This window comes from Vespa crabro, chromosome 8 (assembly GCF_910589235.1).
Source record: "Vespa crabro chromosome 8, iyVesCrab1.2, whole genome shotgun sequence".
In the NCBI taxonomy this organism is placed as follows: Eukaryota; Metazoa; Arthropoda; class Insecta; order Hymenoptera; family Vespidae; genus Vespa; species Vespa crabro.
Genome location: NC_060962.1, coordinates 3,199,232 through 3,219,231, shown reverse-complemented (window position 1 = coordinate 3,219,231; position 20,000 = coordinate 3,199,232). Strand labels below are relative to the sequence as shown.

General features: G+C 32.0%; 1 protein-coding gene across 10 annotated transcripts in view; it reads left to right on the top strand.

The window, feature by feature from the left end:
* Positions 1–20,000, top strand: part of LOC124425904 (venom dipeptidyl peptidase 4) — a 276,649-nt gene that overhangs the window by 194,233 nt on the left and 62,416 nt on the right. For all 10 annotated transcript variants that reach the window (XM_046966942.1, XM_046966947.1, XM_046966952.1 and 7 more), the window contains 3 exons: positions 3,961–4,180; positions 14,918–15,012; positions 17,253–17,327. In XM_046966942.1, coding sequence (XP_046822898.1) covers positions 3,961–4,180; positions 14,918–15,012; positions 17,253–17,327 — 390 coding nt within the window. The remainder of the gene's footprint in view (positions 1–3,960; positions 4,181–14,917; positions 15,013–17,252; positions 17,328–20,000) is intronic.

The window sequence follows — 20,000 nt, the reverse complement described above, 5'->3', positions numbered from 1 at the left end:
ATCAAATTAAACGGAAGCAAGGAAGACAAATAATAGTAAAAGCTTATAAAAACTGTTTCTCCGTGTTAGTAATACTAACAGTTAACAGATAAAAGTACTTTGGGATTAAACGTAAGCTCGTAAACGACGCGAACTTACTGTATTACTAAATTCATGTTGTAATGTTTACACATACGTAACATACGCTTTGATATCTGCGTAAATGTGCAGACATAACTTTTGGGTTTATTCGGTATCTGTTATCACTTAGAAACGATTAAGACCATTTTATTTCTATTTTCTATTTTCCGAAGATTTGAATCGATTTAATTGTTGGGTACAATGATGTATCCTGAAAAAATGAAATACATTTATGATAATTAAATATTTACACTTGATTAAATTTCGTTCGTGCAATTAATGAAAATGTTAATTAATTGAATGAACGTAGAATATGTCATTATTTGCGATTGATATATAAATTGAAAAAAACGTATTTACAGAATATGTATTCTCATGAAACTGAACGATATGAGATCGAATTATAAATATATTATGATAAATATTTCATAATAAATTAATTTTATAATTGAAATATTTTTTCTTTTTTGTTTTTTTTTTGTTTTTTTCTTTAAAATACGAATAGATATAATTGCCATCGTCGTAATCATAATTCGATAAAAATATCGTAGAATGTATAAATATCAAAATATATATGTATATAATATTTGTTCTCTTTTTGATCTATGTAGTCAGTGATCCAAAGGGAACGATATCAATAATTTGAAATGTAAAATACTGTCGGAATTTGAAAGAAGCGGCAGGCGGTATGTATATTACAAAGTCAGATTCGAATATAAAATATCAATCTAGTTCTCCCAGACGGTGAAGTCGATTTAATCCACAACTCGAAGTAGCAAGAGAGACTATAAATAAATTTTACACACGGCCGAAGAGCTCGTAAATCAGATGGTCTGCTCTCCAATACGTTCCATCGGATACACATCGCGACGGTCCCGTAGAGGCTTTTCGGTATTCGACTTATCGACGAAAATGAGCGCGTAAATTCAATAAATTTCTTTATAAATTATTATTAGTATTAAATAAGAATGCTATTAAGAAATCGAAGATCTATACCGTCACGTATTGATCTTCTTACGTATGTAGAAATAGTTAATATAAATAATATTTTACGATACAATATGAGATTATAAAGATAATAAAATATCCAAAGATAAATTTATATAAGAGAATTGAAAATATAATAGGAAATAGTTAAAATAAAAGAAAATAAATATTTTATATATAAATTTTTTTTTAGTATGATTTCTAGAAATAAATTATAAGAATTTCTAAAACAGTGTATGTGTGTGTGTGTGTGTGTATATATACATATATACATATATATATATATATATATATATATATATATATATATATATATAATTTAAATAAAATCAAATATAAATTGCTTTTAATAGTGAATGTTAAATTTTGTTCAAAAAAATGTTTATGACATATATCTTTTTTATCAGGGACATTAACGTTTTAAACATTTTTATCAAATCGATGTAGAAAAGCTAGATAAGTACGATAACTTTTAAAGACACTCGTTGAAATATCGTCGAGCGATCTACTGTGAACCGATAGAAATACGAAAGTGCACGGTAAAATTATTTATCGTTATGATTGTTTGCCACTTATCGTATAAGGTTGATCGTAACAGATATCCAAAAACAATTTATAACTTGGTTTTTTGGTGATATCCTTGCTAACACTCACCCCTTGGGCGCGGCAACCAATCGAAACAACATTAATGGAATGTAATAAATATCTCCTTTCATGGTTCTCTTGTTCTTCCGCGTTTTCGAACCGTAAAATTTCTAATATATCTCTTTCTCCCCTTACACTAACCAATTATCTCGAAAAGATCTTATGTTTTCAGGATAAAAGTTCTTCGTTTAATACAATAACACAATTATGAAATAATTATGTCTTCCCATTTCATGATCTAATAATACTATTATTATATAAAAATTACAATTTAAATATTATCGTCGTCATTGTAATTTATCATTTCTATTAATCAACGAAAAAAAAAGGAATTCCAAATTTTACGTAGGTAGATCTACTAGATAGGTATTTTAAATTGACGGTGTAAAAGAAAAAAAAAAAAAAAGAAAAAGAAGACTAGAGTAAGCAAAATTTTGTCAGAAGAGAAAAATTTACAGGAATGAATAGAAAATTCTGTTGATTCAGCAAAGAAAGTATTATCCATCGAGCGCACGCAAACCTTCAGAAACATTTATATTAGATTTAATCAGACAAAATGCTCGAATTGATTTTGAGTTTAAGAAGAAACCGTTTGTAAGCAATTTGTTGGAAGAATGAAGCTGATAGTTTTTCGAAGAAACGATGAAATTTCATTTCGATAAAGAAAGATTTATAAATATAAAATTGCCGATTGGTGATCCCACGCGAAAGTAGCCTCATCTCGGTTCTATTATTTTCTTGGAAATCCAATTCACGATAAGATTCGTTGTTCACCATGTGTGAGACCAAGGTTTCTACCATTTTATACATACATATATATATATATATACATACACATACACACTTATTTCTTATCGAAACCACATTCTATCATAGACGATAGTTAGATGGATCTATATAATATCATAGACGATTCAACGATTCGGAAAAGGTGCGAGTGAAGGAAAATCTTTAATATATAGGAAGAACAGTTATCTCTAAATTCGAAGAACAATTTCACGAGCTTCGGAAATTATTTCGACTGACCTCTTACTTTTATTTTTTTGTTTTTCCTTTCTTACATCTCTTTCTCTCTCTCTCTCTCTCTCTCTCTCTCTATACATATATATATATATATATATATATATCTTTCTCTTTCTTTTTTCCTTTCTTTCTTTTCTTTTATTACTTAAAAATTTTACTTTATTGAAAAGTCGCTCAGATATATTTCTTCTCGATTTTCTCCTTGATATTTCCGGTTAATAGAAAATTGCTAGCTTTTATTTCAGACAATGATATTGGGTTAACCTTAAACGTCGATGAATTCAATGAAGCTTGACCTTACTCTTTCTCTTTTTTTTGTCTCTCTCTCTCTCTCTCTCTCTCTCTCTCTCTCTCTCAAATTACAAGTTTTTTAAATATTCCAATTATTGTTCGGTCATTGAAGAAATTTTAAAAAGGATAATAGAAAATAATCATGATTGCAAGATATAACAAGATATAACGATAAATAAAAATCTTTTAACTAGAAATAATTTTATTCAGAAACAGATTATTTAATGAATCTATAATATTAAGTTTTTAAACTGTACGTCCTTTATCTTTCTTATCCATTATACTTTCCTCCAGTTTCACCTTTCTTAATTACTTACCCCTATATATTCAACTTTAACGAAGTTGGATAAAATAAAGAGAAAGAGAGAGAGAGAGAGAGAGAGAGAGAGAGAGAGAGAGAGAGAGAGAGAGAGAGAGAAAGAGAGAGAGAAGAAAAAGTTTATAATGCGCGAAATTACAGATTTGCCGAAAGATAAAAGTTTTGGAAAGATTTCTATCGTCAAACTGCAATCTAATATTATTTCTACTTATAACTAATATTCATTTTATTCAATTTTACGTACATACGTTTGAAAACTTTTATCATTTAAAATCGGTTAAATCAGTATTACTTAGAAACTGAGTTAAAACAATTTGTCTTTTAAATCGATCGTCGCGCCTTGACTCAAAACGTTACACGAAATACCATGGAAAAAGTGTAAAATTTGGATTAAAAAAATAAAAAAAAAAAAGAAGAAAAAGAACAAGAAAAAAAGGGAACAAATAAAATATAAAAAAAAAGATCGGAAAAAAGAAAGAAAGAGAGAAAGAAAGAAAGAAAAAGAGATACGAATACATATAGCTGAGAATTTTAGGGTAACATTTTATCACAGAGCACGCGTTTTATCGTTGCAGGATCTAATGACGAAGAACAAGCGGACAAATTGGCGTCGGCTGTTGGCAGGCGGCTTGGTAGCCATTGTCGCATTGGCCTTAGTCATAGCCGCAGCAATTCTTTTGACCGGTAGTCCAGATAGCTCGACATCAAGAACGACAAGCGCGCCTGGCATTTCCCTCGAAGAATGGCTCGCCGGTTCGTTATCTCCCAAGAGCTTCAACGCGACCTGGCTCAGCGGTAAGTGTTTCGCACTTTCAATTGTCTTAAACCGAGACAAATGTTCTTTCCTTTCCTATCCTTATACGACAAAAGCTTTCCTACTGAGATTAGCCAGCCGAATTATCTTTCGCGTCAGCGTACCATCAAAATGAAGAGGTGGAGCAGTATGGAGGGTATGACGGTGAAAACATTTTCTTTCCTTTTCGACAATTGTGATAGAGTAGATGGAATAAGTAAAAGCTATTATGATGAGTTTGTTATCGTTTGAATATGGAAATGAGTAAATTTATCAAAGTCGGAATCTCTTATATCAAATGTGAAGATATACATATGTATTTATCATCGACTTTATATTCGATTGTTTGATTTATGTTACACGTTATATTATGTATATCATATATATTAAAGGAATATATAAATGAAAAAAATTAAAAATAGAAAAAATGTATAATAATCAGATATTGTTCGATCACATAATATTTCAATCCGTGAAATTCAGATTTTAGATATTTCCAATTCAGCATGTACAATGACATTCGAAGAGTATAAAATATTGTACCACCAAATGGTAGTTGAAAATTTAATAGACCCACGTAAATCGTTATAAAGCAGAACAAGCCCGCATTGGTAAGGTGTTTACGTTTTTTATTTTTCATTTATTTTTTTATTTATTTTTTATTTTTATTTCCTTTACGTATGTTGTTCCTAACGAATAAAGGTAGCTAGATAGTGGTTTAGTAACTCTAAAGAAGAAGACAGAAAAATCGCAGCTCCCGCTATTCGACGAGCGAGAAAACAAGATAGGTCGATACAATTACCGTAGCGAACTCGAAATAATGCCCAGCGATTTTCTACTGTCCAGATCTGTTCTCTCTCTCTTTCTCTCTCTCTCTCTCTCTCTCTCTCTCTTTTTTCTCTCTTGGGAACGGCTTTTAAAAATTAACAGAAATAACGACTACGTTCGTTTCGGGTATTCGTAAAGCTTTGAGGAAATGAACTCTGCTAGTGGTGTCACTTTAAAAACCATCGGACTAAGACCGACGAATGCGGGAAGTGAAGAAAGAGGAGAGTCGAGTGCAGAGAAATGAGAAAGGAAGGAAAAAACGAAAAGGAATGAGAAGAGTAAGGAGAAGAAGTAGAAGAAAAGGGAGAGAAAGAGAAAGAAAAAGAAGAAGAAGAAGAAGAGAAAGAAGAAGAAGAAGAAGAAGTAAAAATAAAAATAAAAAGCGTCGCAGAGTGCTTTGAGTTGGTGATGGTAGTGGTGGTGGCTGTGGTTGTGCTGCTAGCAATTCGACTAGACGAGAAGAGAGCGAGAAAGGTGTACTCTATGCCGGTAATTATAGTGGTTGATGAGAGTTTCACGCTAGGCTGAACCACAGCCGCCATCTACTCCGCACCAAATTAAGGTAACTCAGTGCGCGGTTGACTCCATATGCGTTTACCGATAAACCCTGCTGGAGCCTCTACTACCGACATCCGCACAATATATTTCTAGCGCGTTAATGCAATTCAAGTTCTCTCTCTTTCTCTCTCTCTCTCTCTCTTTTTCGATATCTCTCTCTCTCTCTCTCTCTCTCTTTTTATTGCTTCCTCTATTCTATTTCTATCTCGTCTTACTAAGAGCTCGACAACTACGGTTCAGATATATCCTTTCGTGGGATTCCCGAGTGATTTCTTGTATGGGGTAGACCAAAACTTGCCCTTTCTGGAGCTAGGGTGTCCTGAATGAAACAAGGGCGATTTGTCTTTTGGTAAGTTAATCTTTCGATGGATGTCAACGGAACGTATGTTTGTTGTGTGTATGTATGCGTATCTATATGTTGGATTTGTTAGACGACACGAATCAATTTAATACCTGCCATGAAAGTCGAATAAAAGGATTTTAGTTGTTATTGGTTGTGATTAAGTCGTAAAAATTTAATATTATTGGGATATGAATGGAATGAAATTTACGTAAGCATTAAAATGAATGGATGAAAGTTATGAACTATATGAATGGATATTATATGAATGATGACAGCATTAATGGATATCTCATGAAAGATTGAGGATCTGTGAATAGTCAGATAAGGTGTGAATACTTAAGTATAATGTGAAAACTATAAAAGGTGATTCTAAGAACGTTATTATTCATTATTTAGCTGAGTAAAGTAATATTAAAATGATATTAATCATCAATTTTAATTAAACCAATTTGATTTATCCTATTTAATGTATTCTTTCATATAAAATACATCAATATTTTTCTCCACGTTAAGGATTTACTTTTCATCAAAGTTCTATTTAATAAAATAAAGATAATCCTGGATGCATATATAGAACAATAATAAAGAATATACATTTATCTTACCACGGCATAAGTCTATATTTATTCTCGACAAGCTAGGCAAGATCATTTATTATTCCATTCTCCAATTTATCAACTCTCGGCCAAAAGAAAAATCGCAGCCGGTGCACCCGTTTTGAACGCGTTCCTTAACGGGTAATGGAACAATTTTTTTTCTCTCTTTTTCTTTTTCTCTCTTTCTCTCTCTCTCTCTCTCTTTTTTTTTTAATCGCATCTTTCAAGAAACTTGTTATAGTTCTTAATGAAGTAGAACTGTGGGCGAGACACCTGTTACATTTGTCAGATATCACAAATAAAATAATAATCATATTCTATGTTACCTAAAATTATAAGAATCAGCATTAGAAACTGAAGACAGTAGATATAATTATAGACCATGATAATAAAACAGATTACTATTATGATCGGTGATTTAAATTATGCGCCATGTATATACCTCGTATGGTCACTTTAATTTTATAAAATTATTAATTTTTCAAATATCTATCATTTTGAAGTCAGAATTATTTAAAGAAAAAAAAGAAAGAAAAGAAGAAAAAAGATTTAGAATATATCACTCCCAATAAAGGAATATCTTTTTTCAGATCAGAAAATTTCTCTTTCGTCTAATTATTACAAATAAAGTAAAATTATGTCGAACACGTCGATCACAAGGTGGTTGATATTAGAGTCATTAGCGTGATTGTTCATAGGGTTCTTGCATCGTAATTGTTTAAAATAATGTTTACCCTGGAAGCTCTGAAAATCGATGGAGCTCTACGTATACGTGTAGAGATCAAAGAAGAGGAGGAGGTAGAGGCGTAGGCGGTTGTGTAGTTGGTGGTAGAGAAGATGGAAACAGAGTAGAGGGAAATTAACGCTGATAGAGGAAACGAGAGGGGGTGAGAAAGGCCAGGCAGGACACGTAGTGTGAGTATATCCGGGTATCGCGATCCCCCAATTTGCGACAATAGCCGTGATCTCCCTACCGATGGGAGTAGCAAGGGGACTGTCTCGTTGTATTCACGAGTTCTCTCTCTCTCTCTCTCTCTCTCTCTCTCTCTCTCTCTATCCATCTATCTATCTATCTATCTATCTATCTATCTTTATCTCCATATCGCTATCTCTGTCTATCTATCTCTTACTAATTATAGCTTATAGCGGGGAATTTCCACTATTAGAAATTGTAGTCCATATGGTATATAATAAATATTACATTTTTAAAGTTATTATTTTCTTTTCTTTTGTTCATTTTTCGTTTTTTCTTTTTTTCTTTTAGTAACTACTCTCTTACCGCTTGTCTTTCTTGTCGTTTCATTCTCAACTATCTAAAATCGATAGATACCAACGAAAGAAGCTAATTAGCTGTGAGAAGAGAAAAGACCAAGTACCCTTCTTATTTCTTCTTCTTATTCTTCTTCTTCTTTTCTTTACTTTTTATTTTCCTCGAAACGGGTTCGCTTTATCCTATAAGTATGGCGTCTTCATACCTGAAAGGCATTTTCTCTTTTTAACCATTGAGAATGACCTTGAGATAGTTAAAAGCCGGAAGAAGATCGAGCTGCTATCTGCTCAAGCATTAATTGATGGTTCCACATTGGCAGTTATGAAGTCCGTTTAAATAAGGGACGTTGTAAAAAGAAAAAAAAAAGAAAAAAAAACTGTCGTTAATTAAAGTACAACAGGAAAGAAACGGAACATAGAAATGCTACGGACAAGTTTTCTCCTTTAGTAATTGGTAACCAAGAGCACGCGTAGATATATACCGTTCCACTACTCCTTTCTTGAATCGTTGGTGCGAGAAGTAGACCCGAAGAAACTTTGGCAGAAGCTGTATCGTTCCGACTTCGGAGCACGCATAATGGCCACTGATTAAATTCGTTTCTACTGGCGGAGACAAAACTTTCCTCTTAAAATAGCGCTTCGGTGCTTCGGCATCTCCTTTACGTTTCCTTTTTTTACCTAGTCCTAATCGGTTTTTTTTTTTTACTGGTTTTTTCTTTTACTACTTCCTTTTCCACCCCTTCTCCCTTCAACCACTAAAATTCGTTTGCTTTAATTCCGTGGATCGAATCGATGCTTCTTCCTGATCGCATAATTTCTTTTACTCGATTCGTTAGATTAAATAAATATTTTCTCCTCTTAAATCTTTATTATTTCTTTAACGATCTTTTCCTTTGACTATTGAATTTATCAATTTAATTGATATCAATAATGACCCAAAAAAGAATTCGTACAAAATATTATAAAAAGTTATCTGACCATACAATGTAAAAATAAATTCGATACAGAAACAAATTCATAATAATCTAATTACCATTATTATCTCGTTGAATTTAATTTTCTTCAATCTAAGGATTCGAAACGAGAAAGAAGAAGAAAAAACAAAAATATCGAACAAGAAACTCACGAAATAGGATTGAGTTAAATTATTGGAATTATTATTTATTTCCAGAGAGAGAAAAATAAAATTAAATGCAATAACGTTGAGATAATGAAGAAGACCAGAACAACAACAACAATAAAAAAAAAAGAAGAAGAAGAAAAAGAAAAAATGAAAAGAGAAAGAAAGTTCGCATTCAATTTCCGTTTCGATTGCATTGTCCGTGGGCAATCGATCATAGGTTTCTTCCCTACTACAAAATCTACCGATCTGCTAGCGCCTATCGCTGCCACCATTTATTTATACCCGAACGCACACGGAAATACAGGTACACGCACTGTCTCTCAGTTTCCTGTTCGTGATAGCAATCGTGGAGCTATAGAAGGAAACATTGGCTATAACTATTCGAATGGCGAATCATATGAATAGTAGATATAGATATAGATATAGATATAGTATATACATATTTATATATACATATATATGTATATATGTATATATATATATGCATATATATATACATACGTATGTGTGTATGTGTATGTATATCTACATATATAAATGTATTGATCTGTAGAATTTGTCCATAATTTTCAACATTCCCACGAGCTTTAAGTAACGTCAAGAAGAAAAACAGAAACCATTCGAAGCATCGACGAACATTCACAAATGTACAGGAGCTTTCGTTTCGACCAGAAAAGCGTAGTAGAAACATACCCATGGGAGGCTTTTCCCTATACGGGAAATGCGTCCGATTCCTGGGGATGATCGTAAACGGTGTGCGAAGACCACGACAATACAAACTAAACGATCGCTTCGAAAAGCTTTGCTTTTCTCTCTTTCTTTTTCTTTATTCCTTTCTCTTTCTCTCTTTCTCTTTTTATCTCTTTGTCTCTCTCAATTTCTTGTTTTATATATATACATATATATATATATATATATATATAGTTTAGTAGTTTAGGAGAATAGAACTACCAGTTGGTTGGCTTCAGGCCGTGAGAATCATTGTTATCTTCTGGTAACAGGTCCCACTGGGCAGCCTCTCTTGGTATACGTGTCACTCGTTGCTTCGATATATCTTCTCTTACATTCTCCTTTTATCGTTCGAAATATCGTCCCTACCTGCTTGGACATACAGACACACATATACACACACACACACACACACACACACACAACAAATGGAATGTGGAAGCACAACCTTTGCCTTGCTCTTTCATGTTTTTCCATCGTCTAATATTTTCATTAAATATTTCGGTTCGATCTAAAACCTTCTTTTGATTTGTAACTTGTTTTTTCTTTCTTATTCTTTGTTTTTTTTTTGTTCTCTTTTTTTTTTATGAAGCAGAAAGGAAAAAATTTCTCTTATAAAACGGTTGGAATTTTTATGAGTCCTTTGAGAATGATCATATTATGAACGTTCCTACTATCAAATTATATATATTTTGATTAATTATACGTAATGAATGTCTAGTTCGAATAATTAGTATAATTGCGTTGTCATATTGAATATATGTATAATAATTGTTAATAGCAATATTGAATTGGAGGGAATACAATCTCTCCCCGTTGCATTGCATTAATAAATATAGTGCTAATAAAGAGGATATATATGAAACGCAATATACATGCGAATAGGTTTTTATTTCTTTATTTTTTTTTCTTTTCTTTCTTCTTTTTCTCTTTCCTTGTTGAAACGCTTTTTGTCATTCGGATTTCTCAATAAATCATTCAGTCGACCTCTGCTGCATTTCAACCGGCAATTTCTTTTTATCGTCTCTCTTCTTTATTTTTTATGTTCAATATTACAATCATCGTCCAAGTACCAAAGCGTTAAGGCCGTGAAATAAAATGAAATAGAATTTTATTAAAATGAATCTTTCAGTCCCTATTACGACTCTTAGTCCCACCTGATCTCCTTTCTTTCCTTTTCTTTTTTCTTTCTTTATTGCAGAAAACAAACGTAAAAGGTTGATTTTAGATTGAAATTAATATGTGTCTCCGACTGAATAAAATTTAAAAGTTTTCTATTGTTTTGAGTAAATATTTGATCGAGCTTTATTCGTGCACGTTTGCAACAATCTTTTAACGGATCTGAATGATCTATGATATGATAATCCTTATCGTATGTATTTTATAACGATCTAGTGATCTATTGCTACATTTTTTCGAACGCGGAAACGTGAAAAACTGGCGTCATAACGATCTTCGCAGTTGCAATGGTTTATCGTTGAAAATGAATAATGCTCGCGATACGATAAAATAACACGAGTAATGAGCATCCTTTAGAGGAAATTAACGATACGTTAAAAAGACGCGAAGCTCGGACGAATAGTGACCCGTGCGAAAAATTTTATAATGGATCGAGAACGATTCGGCTTTTCTTTTTTCTCCTTTTTGAGATGAGTTCCGAGATATAATTACTGAATAATGATGTGCTCGTTATCTCGAGAAAAATTTTATTATATTATTATTATTATTATTATTATTATTATTATTATTATTATTATTATTATTGTTATTATTATTATTATTATATATATATATTTATTATATATATATATATAATTATATATATAATTATATATATATATATATATATTATATATATATATATATATATATATATATATATTCGACGAATAAATATTTATTTAACGATATATATATATATATATATATATATATTTAACAAAACTTTAACAATTAAATGAACAAATTATTTGAAATGTAAATATATCGATATTTTAATATATAATAATAATCATTTATCCGAAAAGCAATGAGAATTATTAAGATGGAGTAGAGTTATTTTCTTAGATAACGTCAATGGATATTTTTTTGCGACGATAAACTATTCGTGGCTTCGTATTTTGTCACGAAGATCGATGTGAGTTTCGAAAATACTAAAACTTCGAAGTATTTCCTTTTTATTTTCTTCGTAATTGCATCTTGTACATCTTTCAAAATATATCTATTTTATTTCTCTCTCTCTCTCTCTCTCTCTCTCTCTATATATATATATATATATATATATATATATATATATATATATATATGTATATATATATATAAAATAAATGAAGGAGAACGTTAGAATGGCAAAGAGAGTTATGTTGACGCGCATTAATGGTTATACTCGTGAAAGTATTGTCCTAGGACATAGATAACAGGTACAGTACTTCGTCCTTCTGTAATTCGCGATGTGCGAGCGGTGAATTACGTAACCCTTTAATATCCGATGCAATCCCATCACGGATGCACGCACTCACACGCAAAGCCAGGAGCGTAACGGTGTCTCGATTCTCTCCATCTCTCGCGCGCAATTCGGCTAGTATTTCGTCGATTTTCATGGAAATTCGCTTTCGCGCGACTGCCTCGGATTTCATGGTCCATCGAGGTGATCGACGTGTCCACACGTTATGCGAATGCTACTTCTATCATTACCAATCGTAACACCATGACGGACATCTTGTTATTGATGTCATATCTATGAAATTTCCATCAAATGCCAGATCTTTTTTTTCCTTTTTTATTTTTTTCGGCCTTTTGTTCCTTTTAATATTTCGAGTGTTTACATTCGGAAATTGTTTAATATCGATTCAGAAGTTTTTTTTTCTTTTTTTTTTATACTTTTTTTTTCATTAATCAACAATTTTGAACAATACTTTTTGCACACTGATTGCGCTTCGATAATTTCGAATAATTTTTGAACTCGCGCTTATAGGATAAAACTAAACGCTCATAAAGTAATATTTTTAATTTCTATTGAATTGTTCATAGAATGAAAGATTGTAAATCGTTCAATTTTTTTTTCCTTCAATTTAATATTCGACCAATTAAAATAATACTTTAATAGGATTCGGATAAAATGAAAGAAATAGAAATGTAAGACGATTAGTTTTGCGGTAAAGTAGAAAACGTTATGAATATATAGATAGATATAAAAGAATAATTTGTATATGTCATTGATTGACATATTACCTGTATATAGGATAATACGGTCAAATGTCAAATGTTGCGTGACATTACATATATGTTTTTCTTTTCCAAACATAATCTTCTTGTAATATTCTATAGCAAATCGATGCTTTAATCGGAAGTAATCGGATTTACAATGTTGAGTTCTGATTCTCAATTGCACACTCCGTTAAACTCTATCCAGTTCCTGTATTAATTTCGTATCGGTTGGATGACTCGTTTCCGAAGGTTTCGAAAGGCTCTAACCGTTCTCGGTTAGATGGACGCCGAAACGAAAAAAAAAAGAAAAAAAAAGAAAAAAAAAGAAAAAAGAAGAAAAAAGAAAAAAAAGAAGGAATAAAAAAACTTTCACGATAAAATTTGATATTTCGTTTGCGTGGAAAATTGAATATTTCTATATCTGGATTGCATCGATGGAAAAGATGAATATGAGAGGATAGCACAATACCTAAAGGGTAAAGTAAAATATCTGTAAAAATTTATTAATAAAATATTGAAGCTAGTAACATAAAATTTAAGTCATTATTTAAGTATCATATGAAATGTGTTTTTAACAAATTTTTATATTTATGTGTGTGTGTGTGTGTGTGTGTGTGTGTGTGTGTGTGTGTGCGCGCGCACTTGCGCATATTATGACTGATTCTTTTTTTTCACATCACCGCAAATAAAATATATCAAGATTCGATTAATTGGATTTGAAGCTAAATGTTACGTACTGAAAAAATGTTTCACGACGTGATCTGCAAAAAATCAAGGAAAAAGAAAAAAAGAGGAAGAAGAAGAAAAAGAAGAAAGAATGTTCGAAATCCGGCTAAGAAAGAAACGATTCGTAGTTTTAAGAACGTTGGAGAATCGGTAAAGCACAATGACATATATATCGTTTTCTCTCTCTCTCTCTCTCTCTCTCTCTCTCTCTCTCTCCACCCGCTCGCTCGCTCGCTCGCTCTAGAATCGATGCTACCAGCATTTCCAAAACGATAAGTATCAAAAGTCTACGCTGCAATCCGTCATTCTGTCCAACGTTTCTCTTTCGAAATCGCTCCGAGCAAAATTACGAAGCATCGATAAAGTACGAGAGCGTAATGTTTCCACGCGATGGATTTCGAATCTATTCGAACGGGAGAAATCGTTTGCGTTTCTGATAATGTTTGTGAAAGGATGAGTAAGAAGAAGTTTTCATTGAAACGAAAAATATGCAAAAGTTCTTTCATTCATATATACATATTCGATAGATCGAAGCTCGTTTGATTGTTAATATCTTCTGATAAAAATACACCGACGACTGCGAAGCAATGAAATAAAAAAAAAATCCTATACACTTAATCACACAATACTGTTTTTATAATCCTATAATTCTAATAGTGCTGATTTCATAGCAAAAAAAAAAAAGTAAAATGAAAGAGAAAGTAAGTACGTTCTTTAAGTCAATCTTTGGTTTAGCCAACACGTAGATTCATGTAAAGAGAGGGTAAAATATTTGTTTCTACTAGTTGATGAGAAAGAAAAAGGAAGGAGAGTAAGAGAGAAATAGAAAAAAAAGAAGAAAAAACGAAAAGGAAATGAAAGTAAACCGAATTCAAGGCGCATCGATTAACAACGTCTATTCTCGAAACGTCGCTTTACAGGATTTCCCATACCCCAAGAGAAATTCTAGTCTCGCAACGACGGCTATCTAATCTTTGTCGACATCAACCGCTTTATCGGATTCTACAGGATTCTGCTTCTCCATTACGATGCTCCACGGTTTCTCGTAATGCAACGCTCGAGGCCTTACGGATTGGATTGTGTGATGGGAATCCTTGGAATAGCCAATGGAGATGTTCCTTGTTCGTTCTAAGAGCTTGCATAAGGCTAGTGTTGTATTTCAAATTAAAGATTTTCTTAACTATTCGACTACTTGAATACTCCTTCGTCTGCTCCTTCTCTAAAACTACGTATATATTTGTCTTATATTTGATCCTATTCAAATACAGTATATGGAAAGTTGTAACTAATCTATTTGTACACGAAAATTTTTTACATTATAGATATTTTCTAACACATTCATTACTATTTTCTCTTTTAGGAAATGAGATCCTTTATCGTGACGAAATTGGGAATCTTCTTATCTATAACGTCGAATCGGCATCTTCTAAGATCATCCTCAATATGACCAACACCGTAAGTATATTAAAATTGAAATAAGATATTTAAGTCTCGATTTGAACTTTTCTCAATTTTTTTTTTTATTTTCATCAAAGAAGAAAAACTAAGGGTAACTTACCGTTATCAATTAATCGAAGTAACGATAAGAGACTATTGTCGACTTTTATAATTTTTCGTTTGGGTTTTGATAATTCAATCGATCGATCAAAAAACATATTTCCTTTCCTTTTCAACGTTCGATACAAAATAGATATAGTTTATTTGTAAAAATAAAGTATTCGTGTTAAAATAGAGAAAGTTTATATAAATAAAAAAAATTTATATATATATATATACACATGTATATACATTGTATATATATATACACATGTATATACATTATATATATATATACACATGTATATACATTGTATATATATATATATATATATATATATATATATATATACAATATTATATATATGTATACACACGATTGAACTGAAATTATTTTTCATTCTAAAACATGGATCGTCGCTTTCGTGCATCGCTGATATTCATTCGTAATTCATGTAATTCTCCTGCAGCTTTCTCGGGAATCGAGAACAACAGACGAATCCTACAGTAATTGCTCGTTATTTATCAAGTCGTGACGTGAGTAATTGATCGCTGGCAACACGCCTTACCGTTTACCACGGGTCGACCATTAGAAGATGATTAATGACTGGTCTTACGATATTGTTCCGCGCGGCTATTTTTAATTTAGATATATGTATTTCTTTTGCCATTGAAAAAAATAAAAGGACAAAAAAAAAAGAAAATAGGAAAAAAAAGAGAAAAAAAAACAAGGAAACAGGTCATCCATAAGTTCGATCGTGTCAATGAACAATTTAATCATCGTTTGAGATCTAGTATGAATAAAACGAAAAATAAAAAAAAAATTGGAAAAAGCATGAAAAGATGTGGTAAAATAGAAAAAATGATAGATCTATTAAAGTAGTCCGAGTTTTTAATTCTCGTGGGTGAATTATTTTGTCGGAAAATCATTTAAAAACGTTCCATTAAAACGAGAATAAGTTAGTAATATTAATAAAAATAACATTATATATTAAATGTCAATAAACAGTATAAAACTGTGTGTATTATATTCTTCTTGATTTAAAGCATATCTTTTCTAATTATTTTCTCTCTATAAACATTGTGGATAAACTAAACGCGTTAAGCCAATAAAGGCGATGGTTAAGCATATTTCGTAAGGAGGTTAGGAAAATGTGCAAGTTTTGGGTTTGTTTTAACGGGAACGATTTTAAACAAGGAGAATAGACTAAAGCCGATTAGAAGTTGGCGAGTTCGCCTAACGGCAATCGCGCTTCATTCGAGTCTCGTTTTAACGAATTTAATGCTTACTTTCTCTAACTTTTGACATAGCGTTTTTTTTTCTTTTCTAACTTCTCTTTCTTTTCTTTTTTTTCTTTGTCTTTTACCAATTATCGACACCAGCGCGCGTACCTTTGAGAGTTACTTAAAAATAATTTTTCTTCAAAAACTTCGCATAAAATTGGCGAATCACCGGTATAATTTTATTAAAAAAAAAAGAGATATGATTTTGTTAATATATAAATTTCGTGAGATCGACTTAAAGATGATTTAATTGAGAAAACAATTAGACAATCGTTCAATAAAGACATTTTATCAAGAGTCCTTCATTCATTCAAGAATGTCACAATCTTTAAAAATAAAATTGAGCATCCTTATTCGTCCATTTGTATAAAAATCGTGAAAACGATATTTCTCCCCCTTTTTTTTTCTCTCTATTTCGTTTCTCTTATTTAATTTTCACCTCCATTCCTCCCTTTCTCTTTTCTTTCTTTCTCTTCTCTTTCTTTTTTTTTTCTTTCTTTTTTTTCCACCTACATGAAACTAGTTGACGCGTTTCGCATTTTATAACTTCAAGTAACTTTTTAATTTCGTGCACGATTCGCGCGACACAATTTATAACGCTTAATGAGTGCCGCTAGGTCCCACAAGTTAATTGGAATTATTAATCGAAATTATAGCCGCGTAAGTTTTCGAATTATTCCCAGACGTGCGTAGTAGGAAGCTTTGCGATAATTACACTCTCATTGGAGGATTTCACCTTTCCTGTTTTTTATTTGTTTTTTTCTCTTTTTTTTCTTTCTTTTAATCTCTCTCTCTCTCTGTCTCTCTTCTACTCTTTTCTCTTGTTACACAATTTTATTTTAATTCGTACTTTTTTCTTTCTTTATTATATACAGGCGCTCCTGTCCAGCTTTGATCATCAAATATCTGCCGACCGGAAATATCTTCTACTTGCTATTAACTATCAGAAGGTAAGAATTTTAATCAAATATAATGTCGTATTACTACATAATTGTAATTCATGAATCATAGTTAACCTTCTAATTGAGTATCCTTTATCACTCCTATATTAAGTCCATATTACTTTTCGCGTTAAAAGAGGAAAGCTTAAAAAGAAGATAGTAAAAGGCGATTTTTGTATATAAAAAAAAAGAAAAAAAAACTCGTTCTTCTTTCTTCACCTAATCTAAAGTTTAAAAATCAAAATTAAATCAATTAGTCCGATTCGATCGATCGTCACAAAATACTCGTCGGAATATTCGATTTGTGAAAAAGAAAAAGTGGGACAAAAAAAAAAAGGGAAAAAGAATAGTGAAAAAGAAAAAGAAAAAAAAAAAGAAAATAGAGAAAATGCAAGCTATCGTTCAAATGCCATTAAAAAAGATTATCGCGTGCGAGCTTACAGCAGGTATACACGCGTAATCCGCAATGCGATTTGCATGCGAATGAAAGGACGTGAGCGAGGGAATCAGGAGGTATGAGGGTGGGATATGAGGTGGGGGAAGTGGCGGACTCGAGGTAAGAGAGAGGGTGTAAGAGGGAAATGGGAGAGATCAGCGACAGGGACGAAAACACAATGGTCTGTGATTGCATTCAAGCAGATAATTCGAGATTTTGCGCTGTCAGTAATGTGACGAACAGGCTCGTAGGTGACAGTAAGCGAAGCTCGACTAAACCAGAGGTCAGCGTTCTTGTTAACAAAGCGGTTGACATACAACGCTGGCCTTGATGTCATCGTCTTTCGCTTATACCCTCTAAAGACTTACGAGGGTAGTAGTAAAGTCCATTCTCTATCCTTGCTTACTTCATTCTGTTTTCTCTCTCTCTCTCTCTCTCTCTCTCGCCCTCCCTCTCTCTCTTTCTACCTCTATCTATCTATCTATATATTTATCTATCTTTTTATCTATCTCCTTTTTTCAATTTATCTATCTATCTATTGTTAGTCCCTTACTCTAAAACCTTAGGAAACCTATTTCTTATATTACCAAATCTTCTTCTTCTTTTTCTACTTTTTTTACTTTTTCTACTTTTTTCTCTTCCTCTTCCTTCATCCTGGAAAGAGAATTTGGTCGCATCCAAGAAAATTGGTAGTCATGTGGCAGGTGTAGATTTTCGAGCGAAGGACCGCAATTCTCGTACGAGTTGCGGCCTCGACCTCCCAGATCCGCCCGTTGGATAATAAAATTCCCTCGACTGACAATGAGTTCGAGCAGCAACGTCGAAGAAGGAAAAAGAAAGGAAAAGGGAAGAAAAAGAAAAAGAAAGAAAAAAAAAGAAAAAAAAAGAAAAAAAAAGGAGCGATATCTCGTTCGTGAAGCTCGTTTTGGAGGAAAGGAACGTAATTTGTTCGATCTTCCATCGTTCTCGGATCTTCCAAAGTTCGTCGCACGAATTCTCGTTAATTTTGGGGAATATAACGTGCAACCAGAGGAATTTCGTTCCTCCTTTCGTAGAGCTACTATACGAACACGAATATTCGATTATTTCTAGCTCGTCGTTCTAACTCGATCGAACGATCGATTGCGAATGTATATATTAGGTTACTTTTGAGATATATCTTGTCGAATCTTCGAAACTTCGATTGGATTAATTCAAATTGAAAAAAATTTCATTCTTCTATAGAATCAACTGGATACTTACGTTATTGAAAAGTTATTTAACAAAATTAATCATTTAATGTTGTCATATCGTTATATATGGTCACGAGCGAAACAACGTTAAATACTCGATGTAGGTATAGTAATATTTGCATATCAAGTTAATTCGGTGTAATCGCGAGTGTGGAAAGTCAAACCACATTGTGTACGCCTGCACGTTGACGCGCATGTACGATACGAGGTAAACTAAACACCATATAATACCTGACGCGCGCAACGCCAACCGAGACTATAGGATTCTACGATTGTGTACGAACAGACCATCGTCCTCTCTCCTCATTCTCCTCATTCACCTCCTCCACCTCTACCACCGCCATCACCCTCTTCCAACCCAACCCCCTGCGATCACTTCCGACCATTCTCAACCAACAACAGAACGTACATGCTAGTCGGCCCAATTGCATACATTACTGCTGTGCCGTAGATATATATATCGTATGCATGCATATATATATATATATATATATATATATATATATCGTATGCATGCATATATATATATATATATGCATGCATGTATATATGTATGTATGTATGTATGTATGTATCTATGTATCTATGTATGTATGTATGTATGTATGTATGTATGTATCTATGTATGTATGTATGTATGTATGTATGCATATATGTATCCACATATATCTTTGTCATCTTCATTTTCTCTCTTCCTCTGTTCATTCTCTATTTTTCTATTTCTTTTTCTTTCCTACACATATTCAAATCCGCACACATTAGCTCATACACGAATTTCTATAGAGTATATTAGGAATTTCTTCTACTGTATATATATATATATATATATATATATATATATATATATATATATATATATATATATATATTATATACAGTATACATATATACAGTATACATATATATATAATACAGATATATATAATACAGATACATATATCTGATATATATATATATATATATATATATATATATATATATGTATGTATATGTAAAAGTTTATAGAATACACTT